Genomic DNA, 16521 nt, shown 5'->3' on the forward strand with positions numbered 1-16521 from the left:
TGACTGAGGGACGTCTTTTTATTTTGGCAACAGTGAGGTGAGTAATTTTTTGTTATCTATTTTGGAATTTTTGATGGCTTCCTGGAGTTGATCGAGGGATTCATGAGACTCCAGAAGTCGAGAGTTTAATAAGAATCCTGGTGTCAACTGAGAGCTCAGTTATACTCTACGTCGATGAGGACTTGGCAAGGAGAGGTCTCCTACAACCAAACGCTCTCCTTGCAACTAAATTCAGGCACTTGCAAACCCTTCATGACTTCTTCCCAAAGGTTCTCAGTGCTGTACCAATACTGAAGTAAGAATATCTGCAATAAAAGAAAAAAAAGTTATCAAATGTGCACATTTATTTAATGAATTTTTGTAATAAAATATTCATCACTGGTCAGACAGGAAGAAGAGCAGCCTGCTTTGTTAAAGTAATATAACAGCAAATAAAAAATCAAATGAGTGCACTCAAGTAGTAAAGGTCTTTTTACTGTTTACTATGAATAGACAACTAAACTTAGCCCCTCTTCTCATATAAAGCAATAGAATCATATCATAAAATTAGTTTGATTATTCCATACATTAGTTTATTACTCTTGTCTCTCAAAATGGCTGACTAGAACAGTTCTTCAGATTCACACCTATAGGGTTATAACTTATGCAGATTATAAATAAAATTACTCTGGTTAAAATGAAACTATGGAATAAAGTTTTCAAATAAACCATCAATGATATTCTACATATCATTTATGTACAATAATACAAGATATCTTTTCTAAAAACCTTATGTCAGTTCTTAAATCACAAAATGTACCTTAATAAACTGTAAATATGAATAACTTTTACAGTATAACAAATGACATTCATTCCAGTAATATCACTCCCCCAAAAAGTGGGCTGCACAAGGCACTATAAGAGTTGGTAGACACAGGCCTGCATGACTGAGGACTATGAAGAATGAAGTAAATTATGATGAATGGAGAAGTATTGATTTAAAACTTAGGATAGAGACGATTGGCGAACTCTAACCGAGGCCCTTTGCGTCTACAGGCGTGGGAGGAGATGATGAATTCATTCATATTTTGACCCAAAACAGAAACAAAAAATTATTTATATTTCATTCAAGAGATTCCAATTGGAAACTTCTCTCGATTTCCAAATAAATTAGGATTTGAGTTATGATTTATGGACATAAGGCCCAATTGGAAACTTCTCTCGATTTCCAAAGAAATTAGGATTAGAGTTATGATTTATGGACATAAGGCCAAGCACTGGGAGGTAGGGGGGCATTCAGCACAACATGGGATAGACCCCAATCACATTATAAGGTTAAATTTCAGAGGTTGAACAGCAAGATTGAAAAGACACACAAGAGTGGAAGTTAATTATAAATCAGGAAGAATTGTGGTAGCCTATTGGATACGTCCCTGCCTGGCATTCTGCTAGACTGAGGTTCAAGTCCCACTCTAGCTCAAAATTCTTGAAGAGTGTGCAAGCTTACCATCCTTGTAAGCTATAGATGGGGGGTGGGGGGGGGGGAGGGGGTGAAAGTGCTTTTGGGTCAGCCTGTTACATCCCCAGCAGCCATTGCCTGGTCCTCCCAGGTCCTACCTTGGGTGAAGAGGGGGCTTGGGTACTGATCATATGTATATAAAGTCAGTCTCTAGTGCATTGTCCTGTCCCTTGCCTCTGCCATTCAAGAGTGACCTTTAAATTTTAAGCCTAAGGCAATCAGAAGGACTACAAAATTAACCCAATGTACTGTACCTGTAATGACTGCGAGGTACATTGCACTTGTATGTACTGGCATAATAGCTGGCTCAATGTTGTTGGATGGCATTCAACTGCGAAAGGTGAAGTCGCATCAAGGCATCTTCGAACTTGACGATGGGAACGAGAACTCTGGCTACTCTCTGAAAGATATATAAGAAAATCAGAATGGGATATAGTGAGAGGGTGGCACATTCATCCTAAATATTTGCTGTCCATGAGAATCATTAAATTATTATAACTATCGAAGCTACAACCATAGTTGGAAAAGTAGGATGCTACACCCAAGGTCTCCAACAAGGAAAATAGCCCCGTGAGGAAAGGATATAACAAATAATCTATATATGAGGAATGGAAAAAAAATTATAAATATTCTAAGACCAATGACAATGTTAAAATAGATCTGTCACATATAAACTATGAAGACTCATGTCAACCTGTTCAGAAGAAAAGTATATGTAACAAGTTTGAACTTCTGTAGTTCTACCACTTCAAATGACTGATTAGGAAGATCATTCAACAATATGGTTACAGCTCAAATGAAACTTGCAGAATACTGTGTAGTACTGACCTTTATGGTGCAAAATGCAAGACTATTAGAATTAACTGCCTAACTAGTACTATATACAGGATGGTATAGTCTGGAAAAATATGAATGTAAAGGATGGTCAGAATTATGAAAAATCTATCGCAACAACCAAAAAGAACTAAGTGGATAACCAAGACAGAAATTAATATCTAGATCAGGATTAAGACATTTAATAGACCAAGTTTTTTGTCCAATAAGTTAGGATGAGAGTCAGCAACTGAAGACCAGGCAAGAGAACAATACTTGAAACAAGGTAGAATGAAAGAATTAAAACATTCTCAGAATAGATTTGATCACCAAAATTCCTAAAACTTTTTCAATTAACTAATGTTTTGTGCAATTGAAGAAGAAACAGACAGAATGTGCTCCTCAAAAGTAAATTTGCAATCAAGAACCACACCTAGAATTTTAAACGATTTGTTCACCTAAAGAAATATTGTCAATACAAAGATCTGGATGTTGAGGAGCCACTGTGCTCAACCTATTTACAATCATACTTTAGAGTTTTGTTAGACTTTAATTTCATCCCCAAAATTTGTACCATGCACTAATTTTAGCAAGACCTCTATTAAGGGTATCAGTTGTCTAAAAATCATAGCCATTTTGGTAGCATTAATTTTCATAATTTACAATCTTTGGTACATGTAGTGCAGGAGGTACAATCAGCATTAATACTCTAAAAGACCACGCGATATTTTTGTCCAACCAATACTGCTCAAGTTCCTCTGCGTGCCTTCCTTCCTTACACAGTTCTATGGTTTTGTAGCCAATTTCTGTTACATTTTACAGCAATTATGGCAAAGGCAGCAGCTCTAATAAGCAAAGAAAATTCAAGAAGACTGGATACAAAGCAAAAATTAGAGAAATTACAGCTTATAAAAACAATTCAACCTGATAATAAGTAATTAGCAAATGTTCGGTTTAGTTTAAAATTGCCCCAGGCGTGATGTCGTGGGATCTTACGTTGAAGCCTGTATAAAAAGGAGTTGTATCAGTGGTGTTACTAAGAGGGGAACAGGGGGGGTGGCCATTCTGAAAATGCCCCATGGGCTTCCATCTCCCAGGTAAGGGGACAGTCTTTCTAAACTCAGCTCCTACCCAGCAAGGGGCCTCAGGTCTCTAGCTACACCCCTGGGTTATAAACACACACACAAGTGGCGAACATTCTTACTGGAGAGGGGGATTTGGCCACTATATAACCACCTTGGGCTGTGACTATTTACTACCACCTATTAGAATTTGGGATAATATGTCGGGTACGAGAGAGTACCTGGATCTTGGCTATCAAAGAATCAGAAAATCTTTTTTTTTTTTTTTTTTATAATTTTTTCATTGGAAATTTTATGTACATTGGTTTTCAATATATCAATAAAATTAAAAAACCTATTCATTGCCTGATTCTGTTGAATTTCAAGCAATAACTTGATAGTATTATTAATTTCTTTTCCAAAATTCATGATTTTATACAAATTCTGGTTTTCATCTTTAAAAAAAAAATCAAATTAAAAAAATTGAGTGTGTGGTGGAAATGATTAAAAGTTCAATATGGGACAAACATCAAATATGACTAGTAAAAAAAAAGGACCAAGAAAAAATATACATGCAAAGGAAAATGGGCAGGAGGCCCTGTAGTTGCTCAGATTTAAGTCAAGAGGGAACTCTTTGTATCAATCAATAAAACATCGTCACAAGGAGTACAAGATTTTACCAGAGAAAAAGGGCAAGACCAGAAGATTTTACCAGAGAAAAAGGGGAAGATGGACTAGAAGATTTTACCCGAGTATTGGAAAACAAGAAGTTGAAACATTACTGTGAGAGATTGAGAGCCTTGGAAACATACTAAATCATGCAGCATGAGTAGTGTGAGGTAAGAATGAGTGGCTACATTCAGGATGAGATGGAAAAAGATAACTAGACTTCTGGTAAGGAGAACTGCTCCGTTGGTAGATAGAGGAATACAAAAACGATAGGAACACAAGGAACCAGAAATGTTTACTGCCATGAAAAATTATATTTTCATAATAAAATAAATTTTTTAATATACTTACCCGCTGGTTATATAATGGCTAAGTCCCTGGACGCCTCGGCAGGAAATTCAAAATCTCTTGCGCACCTAGCGCAGATATGCCAGGTGTACCCCAGCGCCCTCGCGGTACCACAGGTAGAACTATGCCCAACCAATTCAGATTTTCCATGCCCCAAGGTCTCTAGAGGGGAGGAGGGTGGGTCTAAAACTTATATAACCAGCGGGTAAGTATATTCAAAAATTTATTTCATTATGAAAATATCATTTTTAAATATAAAACTTACCCGCTGGTTATATAATGGCTGATTGACACCCATTGGTGGCGGGTCAGAGACAGCCGTATAATTGGAAATTCACTTAAGAGTTACATAAACAAAATAAGCGGTTCTAACCTGATAAGGAAGCTGACAGCAATGCTCTGCCTCATTTTGTCTGCTATCCTTAGGAGATCCTATAACATGACAGGACCTCAACTAATACCCTTGTTCTGGGCGCTCTCTAGGAACAAAATGACCACCTGACTAGGTCAAAGATTGTGGAAGATTGCCGAGCAATCTTTACATACAATCATAAAAATATATATAACAGTTCCAAGAGAAGAACAGGGGTACTAGGAATTTAGGGAAATGTAGTGGAGAATGTTTCACCTACTACTGCACTCGTTGTTGCAAGTGATCCCAAAACGTAGACGTCTTCATAAAAAGACTGGACACAGTAAAAGTAATGCAACATGAATACAGGATTACCGTTTCACAAGGCTGTATATGCGATGCTTTGCAGAGAACAGTTTAGTTTAAAAGTTACAGAAGTTTCTACAGCTCTAACTTCGTGAGTCTTTACTCTTACAATATCTTACGATCTGACACCCAACCGTGCGGAAGAACCTTTGTAATCAAGGTCCTTACGAGATGATAGAATGTTTTAGACATGGATAGTGCAGGCTTCTTGACCGTGCACCCAAGGGTTATGAATAGACTCTTAACTTCTTTGTCCTTGTCCCAATAAAACTTCGTTTTAAACGGGCAAAAAATTCTTCTCAGTCCATCCCAAAACAAATTCGAGAGAATAGTGATCCCGCAAGATTTAGGCTATGGATGAGAAAGATGTTTGTTAATGAGCAAGAGTCCAGGTTGCAAGGTACCTATGGCTTAACCAATGTGAAGTCCATGTTCTTGCTAAAAGAATGAACTTCACTGACTCTCAACTATGGTAGACTTACTCAGAAAGTCTCCAAAGTTAGGCCTTAAAAAGAAACCAAGGGTAAAGGGTCGGATCTGTCACTACCGCGAAACTCCAGAAACGAACCCTAAATTCCAGGCTGGCGCATCTTGCTGATGCCTCTAAGTCCTCTCAAATGATCTGAGAAGACCTATAAGGTTTCTATTTGATAGATCCAATCTTCTGCGTCTGAGGACAGATGCCCGCATACTCCTGTACCCTTTGATGGCCGAGGAGGAAAGAAAATGTTTTTTTCTTCTAAGGTCTAAGAAAAAATATACCACTTGTGTTAGAGTTACCTAATGAAGAGCCGGCTCTAGCTCTACACCACTCCATAAAACACTCTAATTGGGTTGGAAAACCTTGAGGCAAATGTCCTTTGTACAAGCGAAAGCCTCAGCTGTCTCCTTCAAACAACCCTCTAGATCTTAGGGGTTTTCCAAAATACTGGAGGCAGCTAAGCCTAAAGCTTGAAGGTTTAACATAAAACGTTCGTGATCCTGACATGGGGAAAAGGACTAAAGACATGCTTCCAGCATGCACCCAGCATGGTTCCAGCATGCTGCCTACACCCAACATGCCGTGAGAGAGAAGAGGGATCTAGAACCGCCTCCCAAAGCTTGTCCATATCGGTCGCAAGAAACCGATATTAAAGCTAGGCTTGTTGAAAAGAAGCATCAACAACGTGAACCTCATGCTGTGAGGTTAAGACCTGATCGTGTGTAATCAGCGAGTGTACAACAAACTTAAAGCCAAAGCTTGACACGAGGAAGCGTTAGCTGCGAAGCCAAAGAGATGCGAAGGAGAGACAATAGTCTGTTTATACTGCTGTGAGAAAGACTTGACTGTATGCGTCTAGCATGCGACCATAATGTCGCATGTGCTTGCATTGCCTTAAGGTGTCAGCGTGCCGTATGTGTTCACCTTGTGTGGAAACAGCACTGTGTGTGAGCCCTGCTTGCTGTAAATCTACAGCGTGCTGCATGGAGGCGACAGCATCTCGACCGGTCATTGACGGAAAGACGGACCTGATTGCCGAGAGTTGTCCCGTGAGGATGCGTCCGCATGAGTGAGAGTCACGCGTCCCACAGACCGCGAAAATGGGACAACTTGTTGAAAGGATCAACTTAGGCTGTCAGCGTCCAACATACGACCAGACTGGCGTGTCTGTGACTGCGTGAGGGAGAGACCAGAACCTGCGTCTGTGTCTGCGTGACGTCTGCCGTAAGAGAGAGACCAGACTTCTACAAGCACCAGCTCTAACGTTTCTCGTAACACGAGCATATCTCTGCGAGGAAGCGTTACTAAGCATAGGAGAACTATGCCTTCTGACACTAGTTGGAAAACCATTTCTTCGATCTCTGGTAGTCCTTAGACTCTTTAGGAGAAAAATTTTTCCCCCCGAGAATCGTAAACACAGATGAAACAGACCTCTTTTAGCTCAGACCAAATCTACACTCGCGGGGTAGCGAGTGCGCCAACCCAAGCATGGGCGAAGGCCGGGAGAGAACATCAACCGTAGTCCTGAGAGCGACCTGGGAGAGTCCCTATGACAATTCAAGCGCGCCTTGTGCGCGAACTGAACGTATCCCATGCTGTGAGATACCGTCAACAGTAGTCGCTAGACCTCAGAAGAAAGTAATAGAGCTTTCCCCAAACTGGGGGAGGGAAAGAAGTGTGAACTGAAGCAGACTGAGCACCTTTTCCCCCGAAGAACTATGTGTCTTACACGATTCTGGTGCCGACACCTCGCCTTCTTCCGAAAAGAAAAAACTTCCGGCGAACGTTAGATACTGCAGGATAAGAAAACATAAGACTCCTGAAAGGTCTAGGACAAATTGATTGGTGACTACCAAGTCTAGGTTTTGCGACCTTCGATGAGGGCAAAGCCTTTCTCCCCTGAAAGTGAGTCAGAATCCAGAGGAAGAACTAGGATTGTATGTGACTTGTCTGACTTCCGCTTCTATCGCCGAAGAAAAAACACACTCGATTGCTTCCTGTTTAATCATCAAACACGTTTGCTGCGAAGGAAAATTCTGTTCGCGTGCATACATGACGAGTAACCTACTAGTCTGGAAAACAGGGAAAACATAGACAGTCATTCTTGTCAGGGAACTGTATTCTAATATGCAGAAAACAGTTACAAGAACCATGATACCATAGCGATGACGAACTGATCGCTTCAAGACATTCCAACTTCGTCATTCCAAAGTGGGAAAAGAACGTCTTGGACTGCATCAACAAAATCGCTAGGCGGAACAGACTTTTAATGCACAAGGTCCGCGAAGAACCTCAGCCTACCGACCTTCCTTCTCCCAAGGGTTGGAACGTAAGGAAGAGATATAGGACTAGGGGCAAGGTGAACACGAACAAACACCTCCTCCAGAGCACTGCGCTATGTTTAAGAGTCACTAACAAGAGCGGTTTAAAAGCATAATACCTTAAATCATAAAAGATCTGCCACGTGGTGGGAGATATACTTTTACGTTCTATTCTCATAAAAGGCCTTACAGTAATGCCCTTTCTGTTGTTGCAGCTGCAAGCGCTGTATCAATCTCTATAGTAAGGTTCGTTATTTTCCTGAGAATTATTTAATGTTAATTTATTTTACCATTAATTTACTAGGCCAACGTTCCCTAAAGGAGCCCTTTGGGTTAAAGCATCTTGCTTTCCCAACTAGGGTTGTAGCTGGCTTGTAATAATAATAAAATAAAATAACTAGAGACATCATCAACTCAACTAGCGAAAACTCTGAAGTCCGAACGAGGCACAGCAGGTAAAAAATATGAGGGAAACTCTTTTAGAAAAATTCTCATGAATTTCTGAAAGTTATTCCCTTCCTTTTACAATCTCTATCCTAGGAAAAGAAGTCTTGATTCTTAGGAATCCACTCCTTATGATTCTGAATTCAGACCTCAACACTTAGAGGTTTTAATTCTAGTTCTCACAACCAAGAGTTAGAGCCGGCCTTGGTCCGAGAATATAAAATCTTTCTAGTTAAGATTTATTTCTTAATATAGCGCCTGGAGCAACAACAACTTAACACTAGACGTTCATGGTCAGGTAGACATCAAAGTCTATTGTCATAGGTAGCGAAGCGTCCACCCGGACACTGAAGCGTCCACCCCGACGCTGAAGCGTCCACACAGATGATGAAGCGCCCACCTAGCGCTGAAGCGTCCACACAGCCGCTGAAGCGTCCACACTGTCGCTGAAGCGTCCACACTGTCGCTGAAGCGTCCATACTGACGTTGAAGCCTCCATACTGACGTTGAAGTGTCCATACTGACGTTGAAGTGTCCATACTGACACTGAAAGCGTCCACACACCGACGCTGAAGCGTCCACACTGATGTGGCGCTTCGCTCCATTCCGTCGACGTTCCGTTTCCGTTGCCGCACCGTCCCGATGACGCTACGCCAGCTCTGCTGCCTGGCGAACGTCGGCGCGTCCGTATAGACTGATACTAGGTGCTATGAGCCGTAGGTTTGCGTTGAGCAGGTAATCGAAGTAAAGCATCCACTTTCCCCCCACCATTGAACATTGCGGTTGGTAGGCCGCCTGTGCGACAAGACCTCACCGTTAAAGACACGACGCCTGTGCGACCGGGTCAAAGACCGGAATCGAGACATCCAACCGCACTGTTAACGGCAGGCTGAAAAGACTGCATAAATGAAGATAGATGCTGTTTCATGCCTAACTAAAAAGATCAAGGATCAACCTTAGGCGAAACGTATTCAGCATTAACTGCGTCGAACCATAGCGCTTGCCACTGTCGAGAGACGACACCCATCAGGTGGCGGTGGCGGCACTGCGTCTGCGCCGCATGAAACGTAACACGCAGAACGAATCTATTTTTGTTTTCAGATTAGCGCCTATGAAAACACTACTACCTCACTTTATCTAACGCGAGGGTGAGCGTTCTGGTGATCGACAGAAAACGCTCGAGAGGACTTCAGTTCGGGTCTTAAAAGACTAACACCTGGTTACCCTCTCGATTCCTTTCGCCGTTTAACTTAACTTCTCCCCTGGGTCTGGGAGCTCGACAGAGGTCTAAGGCTAGGATAACGACAGGTCCGAATAGAAGCACTCTCCACTAAATAAAATTCACTGCTCAATTTATCACTAAAAAATTTGCACTTTACTCTTTGGCATGAAGATAGTTTCATAATTACCTGAAAACCAAAGAATACTCTCTCTCAAAGGAAACGAACTCCGTAGGGAGAGACTGATAATTCTGTTACTGGACAATTGTTTGAATGGGAATACAAAAGTACCGAATCCCATATAAATGTAACAAAATATTAAATATTACCTTAGTAGGTATAACATTTATAAAATAAAATAAACCCTTAAATTAAGGAATTCCAATAAGAGATGAATCATCACCCGTATTATTTGGAACATTTACACTTGATATAAAAACGATTTCAGTATTCCACTACGGAAAAAACGATAAATAGAATCATGCACTACATCGATTCGTATAAACATTAAGTGAAAATTAACTTCCTTTAATTTCTGACTAAGGAAAAATACTGACAGGAACAATTAATTTCAAAATAAAAAGTTCCTTTTATATAGTACAACTGAAAAACTTGAGAAGTAAGAAGAATGTACTATTCATAAAAATCTCTATGAAATATCGTAATATTGTAACAATACTGATAACTGCGTAACAACTGAACACTAGTTAATCTTAGCAAACAGATGGAAGATTACCTTAAGAAAACTATTAAAAGGATAAAATTTTCTTAGAATAATAATCCTTTAATTAAATTTATAACTTAATATTTCAAACGAAAGTATTCACTTATAATTCTTTGTAAAAGCAAGACGGACTTATAGCCTACGACATAAGGCTGTGACGTCATCATTGGACGAGAAGTTTACCTTTCGTCCTATGCTTACGAGAGGTTTAAAATAGGTCGATAAACCTTTTAAACTTACCCTTCAATTTATAAATACGTGATCACATTCAAATAAAAGAAAAAAGGCGAAAGCCTAAACTCAAAAAACGTTAATACATCACCAAATAACGTCCAGAGTAAAAAGCGAGAAAGAATTTCTAATTAAACCGACGGCCACGCCAGCAGGGAAAAAACTGAATTGGTTGGGCATAGTTCTACCTGTGGTACCACGAGGGCGCTGGGGTACACCTGGCATATCTGCGCTAGGTGCGCAAGAGATTTTGAATTTCCTGCCGAGGCGTCCAGGGACTTGGCCATTATATAACCCGCGGGTAAGTTTTATATTTAAAAATGGTGGATATTTAGAAAAGGACGGATCTATGTTGATGATGGCTACAAGAGTTCTAAAATTTTATATAACTTATATAAACATTTTTCTTATAAGGTCTCATCACACTAAAGGAAATTAAAATCATTATCACAAGTAATCTATAAGCTCGAAGGATACCTGTGGCAATAAAGATGTACAGTGAATTCCCAAGCAAAGAATACCTAACTTATGGACTTTAATTAACAACTTGTACTGGTAAGAAAAAGTTTTATAATACAGTATATCAAAGTAGAAAGCGCTCAGAGTGCAGTAGGTGTATTTGAAGTCTGTGATAACAATGTGCAAACTTGGGGTTAGGTTAGGGTTAATTTGGTTGACCTTTTGCTTAACCTTGACCTTTGACCTAAGATTTCCAAAAATTAATCACTTCCATGTCTCAAAACAGAATTTAACCAATGAAAGTTTCACTACTGTATGAACAAAATTATGGCCGGGAAGCGGTTCACAAACAGAAAAACGGGCAAAAACATACCCTCCTCCCAACTTCATTGGATAGGTAAAATGTATATTACTATGAAGGAATCTAAAAAAAAAAAAAAGACAGAGAGAGAGAGAGAGAGAGAGAGAGAGAGAGAGAGAGAGAGAGAGAGAGAGGAGAGAGAGAGAGAGAGAGAGAGAGAGAGAGAGAGAGAGAGAGAGAGAGTGTTCAGACAGTAGAGGGCTACGAAATAACAAAAAGCATAACGGCTACCTAACCTCATTTTGGGGGAACACTAAATAATAAAGGGATTTTGACGAAGGAAAAATCTATTTCTGGGGAGAGACCTGTGACGGCCGGTGAAAAGTCCTTTTATCTACCTTTTCTGATATAAATCTTCCAAATATACCAGAGAAAAATAAAAGCATGGAATGCAGAGGTTACTACCCTCGCGCGAGCACCTCGTGGGTGTCGTGTCTACATCGGGGGCCGGTGTAAAACCACTATTCACAGGCTGTCTTCCAATTAGATAACTCCTTCATCAAAGGGAAGGGCCGTAACAAAGACCCCAGAATCCACACTTGTACCACGCCACCGCCACCCACACGAACACCCTCCAGGTCATCCTTCTGTTTTGGACTTGCCCGTAAAGTCAAGATTTTTTTGCCCAGTGTTTTTACGAAGTGTTTGTCGTTTATTCAACATGACTAACGTTGCTACTTCACCTTTACCAATGTTAAGTACCATAGTTTGTTTTGACAGCTTATTGCAGTATGGTTATCAATAGGGTTGAAAGAGATGGATATATGACTATCATCAGAATGTTTCTGATTAGGGTTTAGTTTTTAGTCTGTTGACTTTAATTTGTTCATTCCTAAGTATCAAAATACAAAAATAAAATTTATATAATTTTTAACGACAAGTCGTTCTTCAAGCCATAAAATAAGAATTAAGTACTGTACGGTAATGTACTTATAATTGAAATAAGTATCCAAATTTTCATTAAATCAAGATTATAATTACTTCATGTTAAATAAAAACCTGTGATTGTAAGAGAAAATGTTAAAATTATATTAAAAAAGGAAACATTTATGATACATATGTATACAAACTCACTAGTGTCAGAAAATCAAGCTAACCAAAAACAATGGAGATTAGACAGACGCCTACGAGTAGGATGACCAAGGTAATCATCGTCAATGTTGCCCTTCAGAAGAACTTCTTGACTTAAAAGATTACTAAATAAGATGCCAAATATTTTAAGATTCTAAAATAAATGCAGATTCAATGCTGAATCTTAGAATAACTTGCAAAACATTAATGACACGGGACCATTTCACTCTCTCCATTACACTTTTCATGTCATTACATAACATCTACAAAAAACAGTAATGTAGTTTCAACCTGATGTGTATTGAGCTTCTATACTTGTCAATGCTTTAAACCAATTCAAGATTAGTGGGATGCTCTCACAACATAATAAAATTCTACGATGGTAAAAGAAGACTGCCTTTTATATATTCTATTTAAAGAGTTGATAACTAAACAGATCCTTTTTATTTGTAATAAAGAAATAAACTACAGTATATGAGAAGAATTTAATAATGAATATGAAATACCCTAATATCAGTAACACTGTTAAAATAGATCTGTCATATATAAACTATAAATAGGGATATGTCAGGTGTTTAACATAAAGCCATTCACAGTAAGTTTGAATTTTTGAAGTTCAACCAATTCAACTGCCCGATTAGGAAGGTCATTCCTTATCCTGGTCAAACCTGGAATAAAACTTCTAGAATATCGTATAGTATTCCAGTTTGACATTCTCCTGCAAGTTTATCTGATAACTTAGAAAATTAGATCATCTACATTCTAAATCGCATTGATCCCTTTGGCAAGTGATGCAAACCGAACAGCAATCGCTGGGCGTCGCCTGACTCGGTAACCACAAGTGATTGGTGTCGTCTGCCTCTAAACCCATCCCCTGGGGGGGGGTTAATTTCACTCTTTTATACCAGATACCATTGAAATACGACATAAGAATAAAAAAATATTACTTAGATTGAGACACCACCACATATTAGTACCTTGGTGCTGATCTCCTTGAGGTGGTGGTTGGGGCTGTGGGTCTTCAGGTACCCTGCTGCTGAAAACTTCCTCCAGCAACTGCAGTATTGAGTTGAAGCTCTTGACCCGTCCCAATTCTTCTGTCAGTGTGCTGAGCTCAGCCTTGCAGACAACCATGTCGTCCTGAAATGGGAAATTACTCTATTTTGAGCTACATGAATACACCGATAATAAATGACCTTTTATATAAGAATATTTTTTGTCAAAACTAAACTGCGAGATGAGACAAGTGGGAAATGTGGAATTTGTTTCATTATCTTAACTACGACGAAATAGAAAAAAAAATAGAATATATTTTCTCCGTGTTATGATTATTATTAATAGCCAAGCTACAACCCTAGCTGGAAATGCAGGGTGCTATAAGCCCAAGAGGTTCCAATAAGGAAAGCAGCACAGTGCAGAAAGGAAATGGAGAAATAACGAATAATTTGTGAGTAAGAAATAGTGAGAAAAATATATCAACATCATTAACATCATATATGTAAACCTATAAAATGAGACTTAATTAACCTGCTTAAAAGAAAATCATTTGTAACACTTGTGCTTACAGGTGTGAGGTGGACGTACTTCAGAGGCGCTCCGGACACTTACTGGAATAACCATGGTTATTTACGTGCTTTCCCATTAAAAATGTGTGTATGTGCATGAAGTGCTATTCTGCCAAGTGAAGTGTTCTCTATCACTTGTAATCCTGTGCTTCCTGTTATAATTGAAAATTTCCCTCTAATCCAATCAGTGCCCGAAATTTCTTCTCCCCTCAGTGCCATTGCCTGCTTTCGGTTCAAACAGGGAAAATAAGAAAAATAAAAAGTGAGGAGTAACGGTTTGCTCTAGCTCACCGTTGGCATAAAAAAATGACCCCGAGTGTCGATAGTGCCTCTCGTCCCTCCCTACCTCACATACAGAACAATTGTGTTTATTTTATCAATTCTCGTTCTAACAACAGCGATCAGGAGTCCATCACAGATGTCGTGAGAAATGTTTTCTCGGAAGAAGATATCACAATTGCATGTCCCGTGCAGAGACTATATGCCCGACGGCATTCGGAATGATCGAAATGCAGAGCCTGACTTCTCAGAAGAAAATCTCTCTCATGTCAACATGGCTCAAAACCACAATAAATGTTACCGTTTGCCCGGATGAACCATACACCCTACCTCCTGCCCAGCCAGCTGACCTCAACATGTTGACTGTACATAACATTGCAGTAAAATCCTTGGAGTTATCAACTTGGCTGTCAAATAACTCTGAAGATCTCCGTGCAATCCCTGATGCAATCGCTGCAATGACGCAGCAAATTAGTGATGCAGTGGGGCAGCAAATCAAGTGATGCAATTGCTGCAATGAGGCAACAAATCAGTGATGCATTGGGTCACCAAATCAGTGATGCCATCGCTGCAATGAAGCAGCAAATCAATGATGTAATGGCTCTGCAAATCAATGATGCATTTGCTGCAATGGGGCTGCAAATTAGTGAGATAACAAATCATGAACAACCCTCGACCGACCCGACGCCCACCTTGGACCCACAAAACGCCCTCTCTGGCCAGCCTGATACAGGGCCAAGGATCGTTACGAAGTAAACACCAGTTTTGGATATCACTACCTTCCCCTCCCCATAAGAGATTCAAGAGAAGTACCATCCACTCCTACCTCTTCCCACTCGGCCCCTGCAACAGACTCAAATGCCAGAGCGCTAATGTCAAATGCCCAAGATGATGATGAGGGTTGGCAGACCTCTCGGCGAAAGACAAAGTTCCGACCCGACCGCAACCGCACAGGTCAACCAGCATTCATCTGGGAATATCTCCCCTCACCATTGCCCACAGAGGAGGTGCCACGTCGTTGTCCACAACCTGCATTCCTCCGTGACTGAAGATGCCGTCAGGCTACATGTTAGGAAACTAACAGGATCAGACCCCCTCATTCTTCATAGCCCAAAGTGTAAGGTAGAAGGTTGAGTTGCAAACAGGGTTTCCTGTTTATTCCATCATCGGAAGGTCCTTGTAGGCAAAAACTTTGGCTCTGAAATACAAGTGTCCTTTTATGATCTTGAAAGAGACCAGCCTCCCCCCGGGACCATAAACGCCCAAATTGATCTACGACAATCTGCCTCACCCAGCAACGCCCCGGCACCTGCCACATCCACACCTGCTGACATTTCTGCTCTTATCTCCATAGGTCGACGAAATTCATAGAGTCATTAAGTATTTTGTCTTGGAACAAACGGGATCAAGCAGAATTTACCTGTTCTTAATGAGTTCTGCAATGATTTCCGTGGCATTATTGCGCTGCAAGAAACCTTACTCCTCCCCCATGACCTGGCTATCAGTGATTCGGTTCATGTTGATTATAACAGCTTCTCTGTCTCGTCAATGGATACTCACGACTATACACTATCATTCAAGGTCGTCCGAAAGGTGGTCTCTCATTTCTATGGCATAGATCTTTGGATAAGTGCGTGAAACCATTGATGTATCAAACTGACAGACTTCTCGGCCTGCAAGTTACGTTTGAAAGTAAAACCACATTACTGATTAATGCATACTTCCCCTGGGAGTGCCAGTCAAACTTTGATCAGTATTGTATATTGTTAGGAGAAGTTGAAGGTATTATGAGTGATACCTCCGCTGACCATATGTGCCTAATAGGAGACTTTAATGTGCAACCAACTAGACTGTTTTATAATGAATTACAGCGTCTGTCGTCACAAATCTCTTCAAATTAGCCATGTTGCCATACTGCCTCCTTTCCCTTTACTTATATACAAAACAGAAATAATATGTCCAGCACATCCTGGCTTAATCATTGTAGGTATTGCTCGACTTACGACCTATGCGACATACGACTATTCGACTTTACGACCATTTTTTCAGTGTGATGACGTCACAAGTTTATCGGAAATAAAACTAGTATTTCCTTGAAAATAATCTATTTTCTTGTATACATATAAACTGATTTATCTTGGTAAATTATTATTTCCTTTTATTGTTAATATTCAGTATTTATTTTCAGTTAAAAATACATTAAGAAAAGTTTTAATATCTGTCGAGTTCATATGTCTGGTGACATCACATCACCGGCG

General features: G+C 39.9%; 1 protein-coding gene across 1 annotated transcript in view; it reads right to left on the minus strand.

The window, feature by feature from the left end:
• Positions 1-18: 18 nt before the first annotated feature.
• Positions 19-16521, minus strand: part of LOC137615779 (uncharacterized) — a 32876-nt gene continuing 16373 nt past the window's right edge. The window contains exons 3-5 of the mRNA XM_068345476.1: positions 13397-13559; positions 1753-1898; positions 19-305 (exon numbers count right to left, since the gene is read on the minus strand). Coding sequence (XP_068201577.1) covers positions 201-305; positions 1753-1898; positions 13397-13553 — 408 coding nt within the window. The 5' untranslated portion in view covers positions 13554-13559 and the 3' untranslated portion in view covers positions 19-200. The remainder of the gene's footprint in view (positions 306-1752; positions 1899-13396; positions 13560-16521) is intronic.

Source organism: Palaemon carinicauda, chromosome 22 (genome assembly GCF_036898095.1).
Source record: "Palaemon carinicauda isolate YSFRI2023 chromosome 22, ASM3689809v2, whole genome shotgun sequence".
Lineage (NCBI taxonomy): Eukaryota > Metazoa > Arthropoda > Malacostraca > Decapoda > Palaemonidae > Palaemon > Palaemon carinicauda.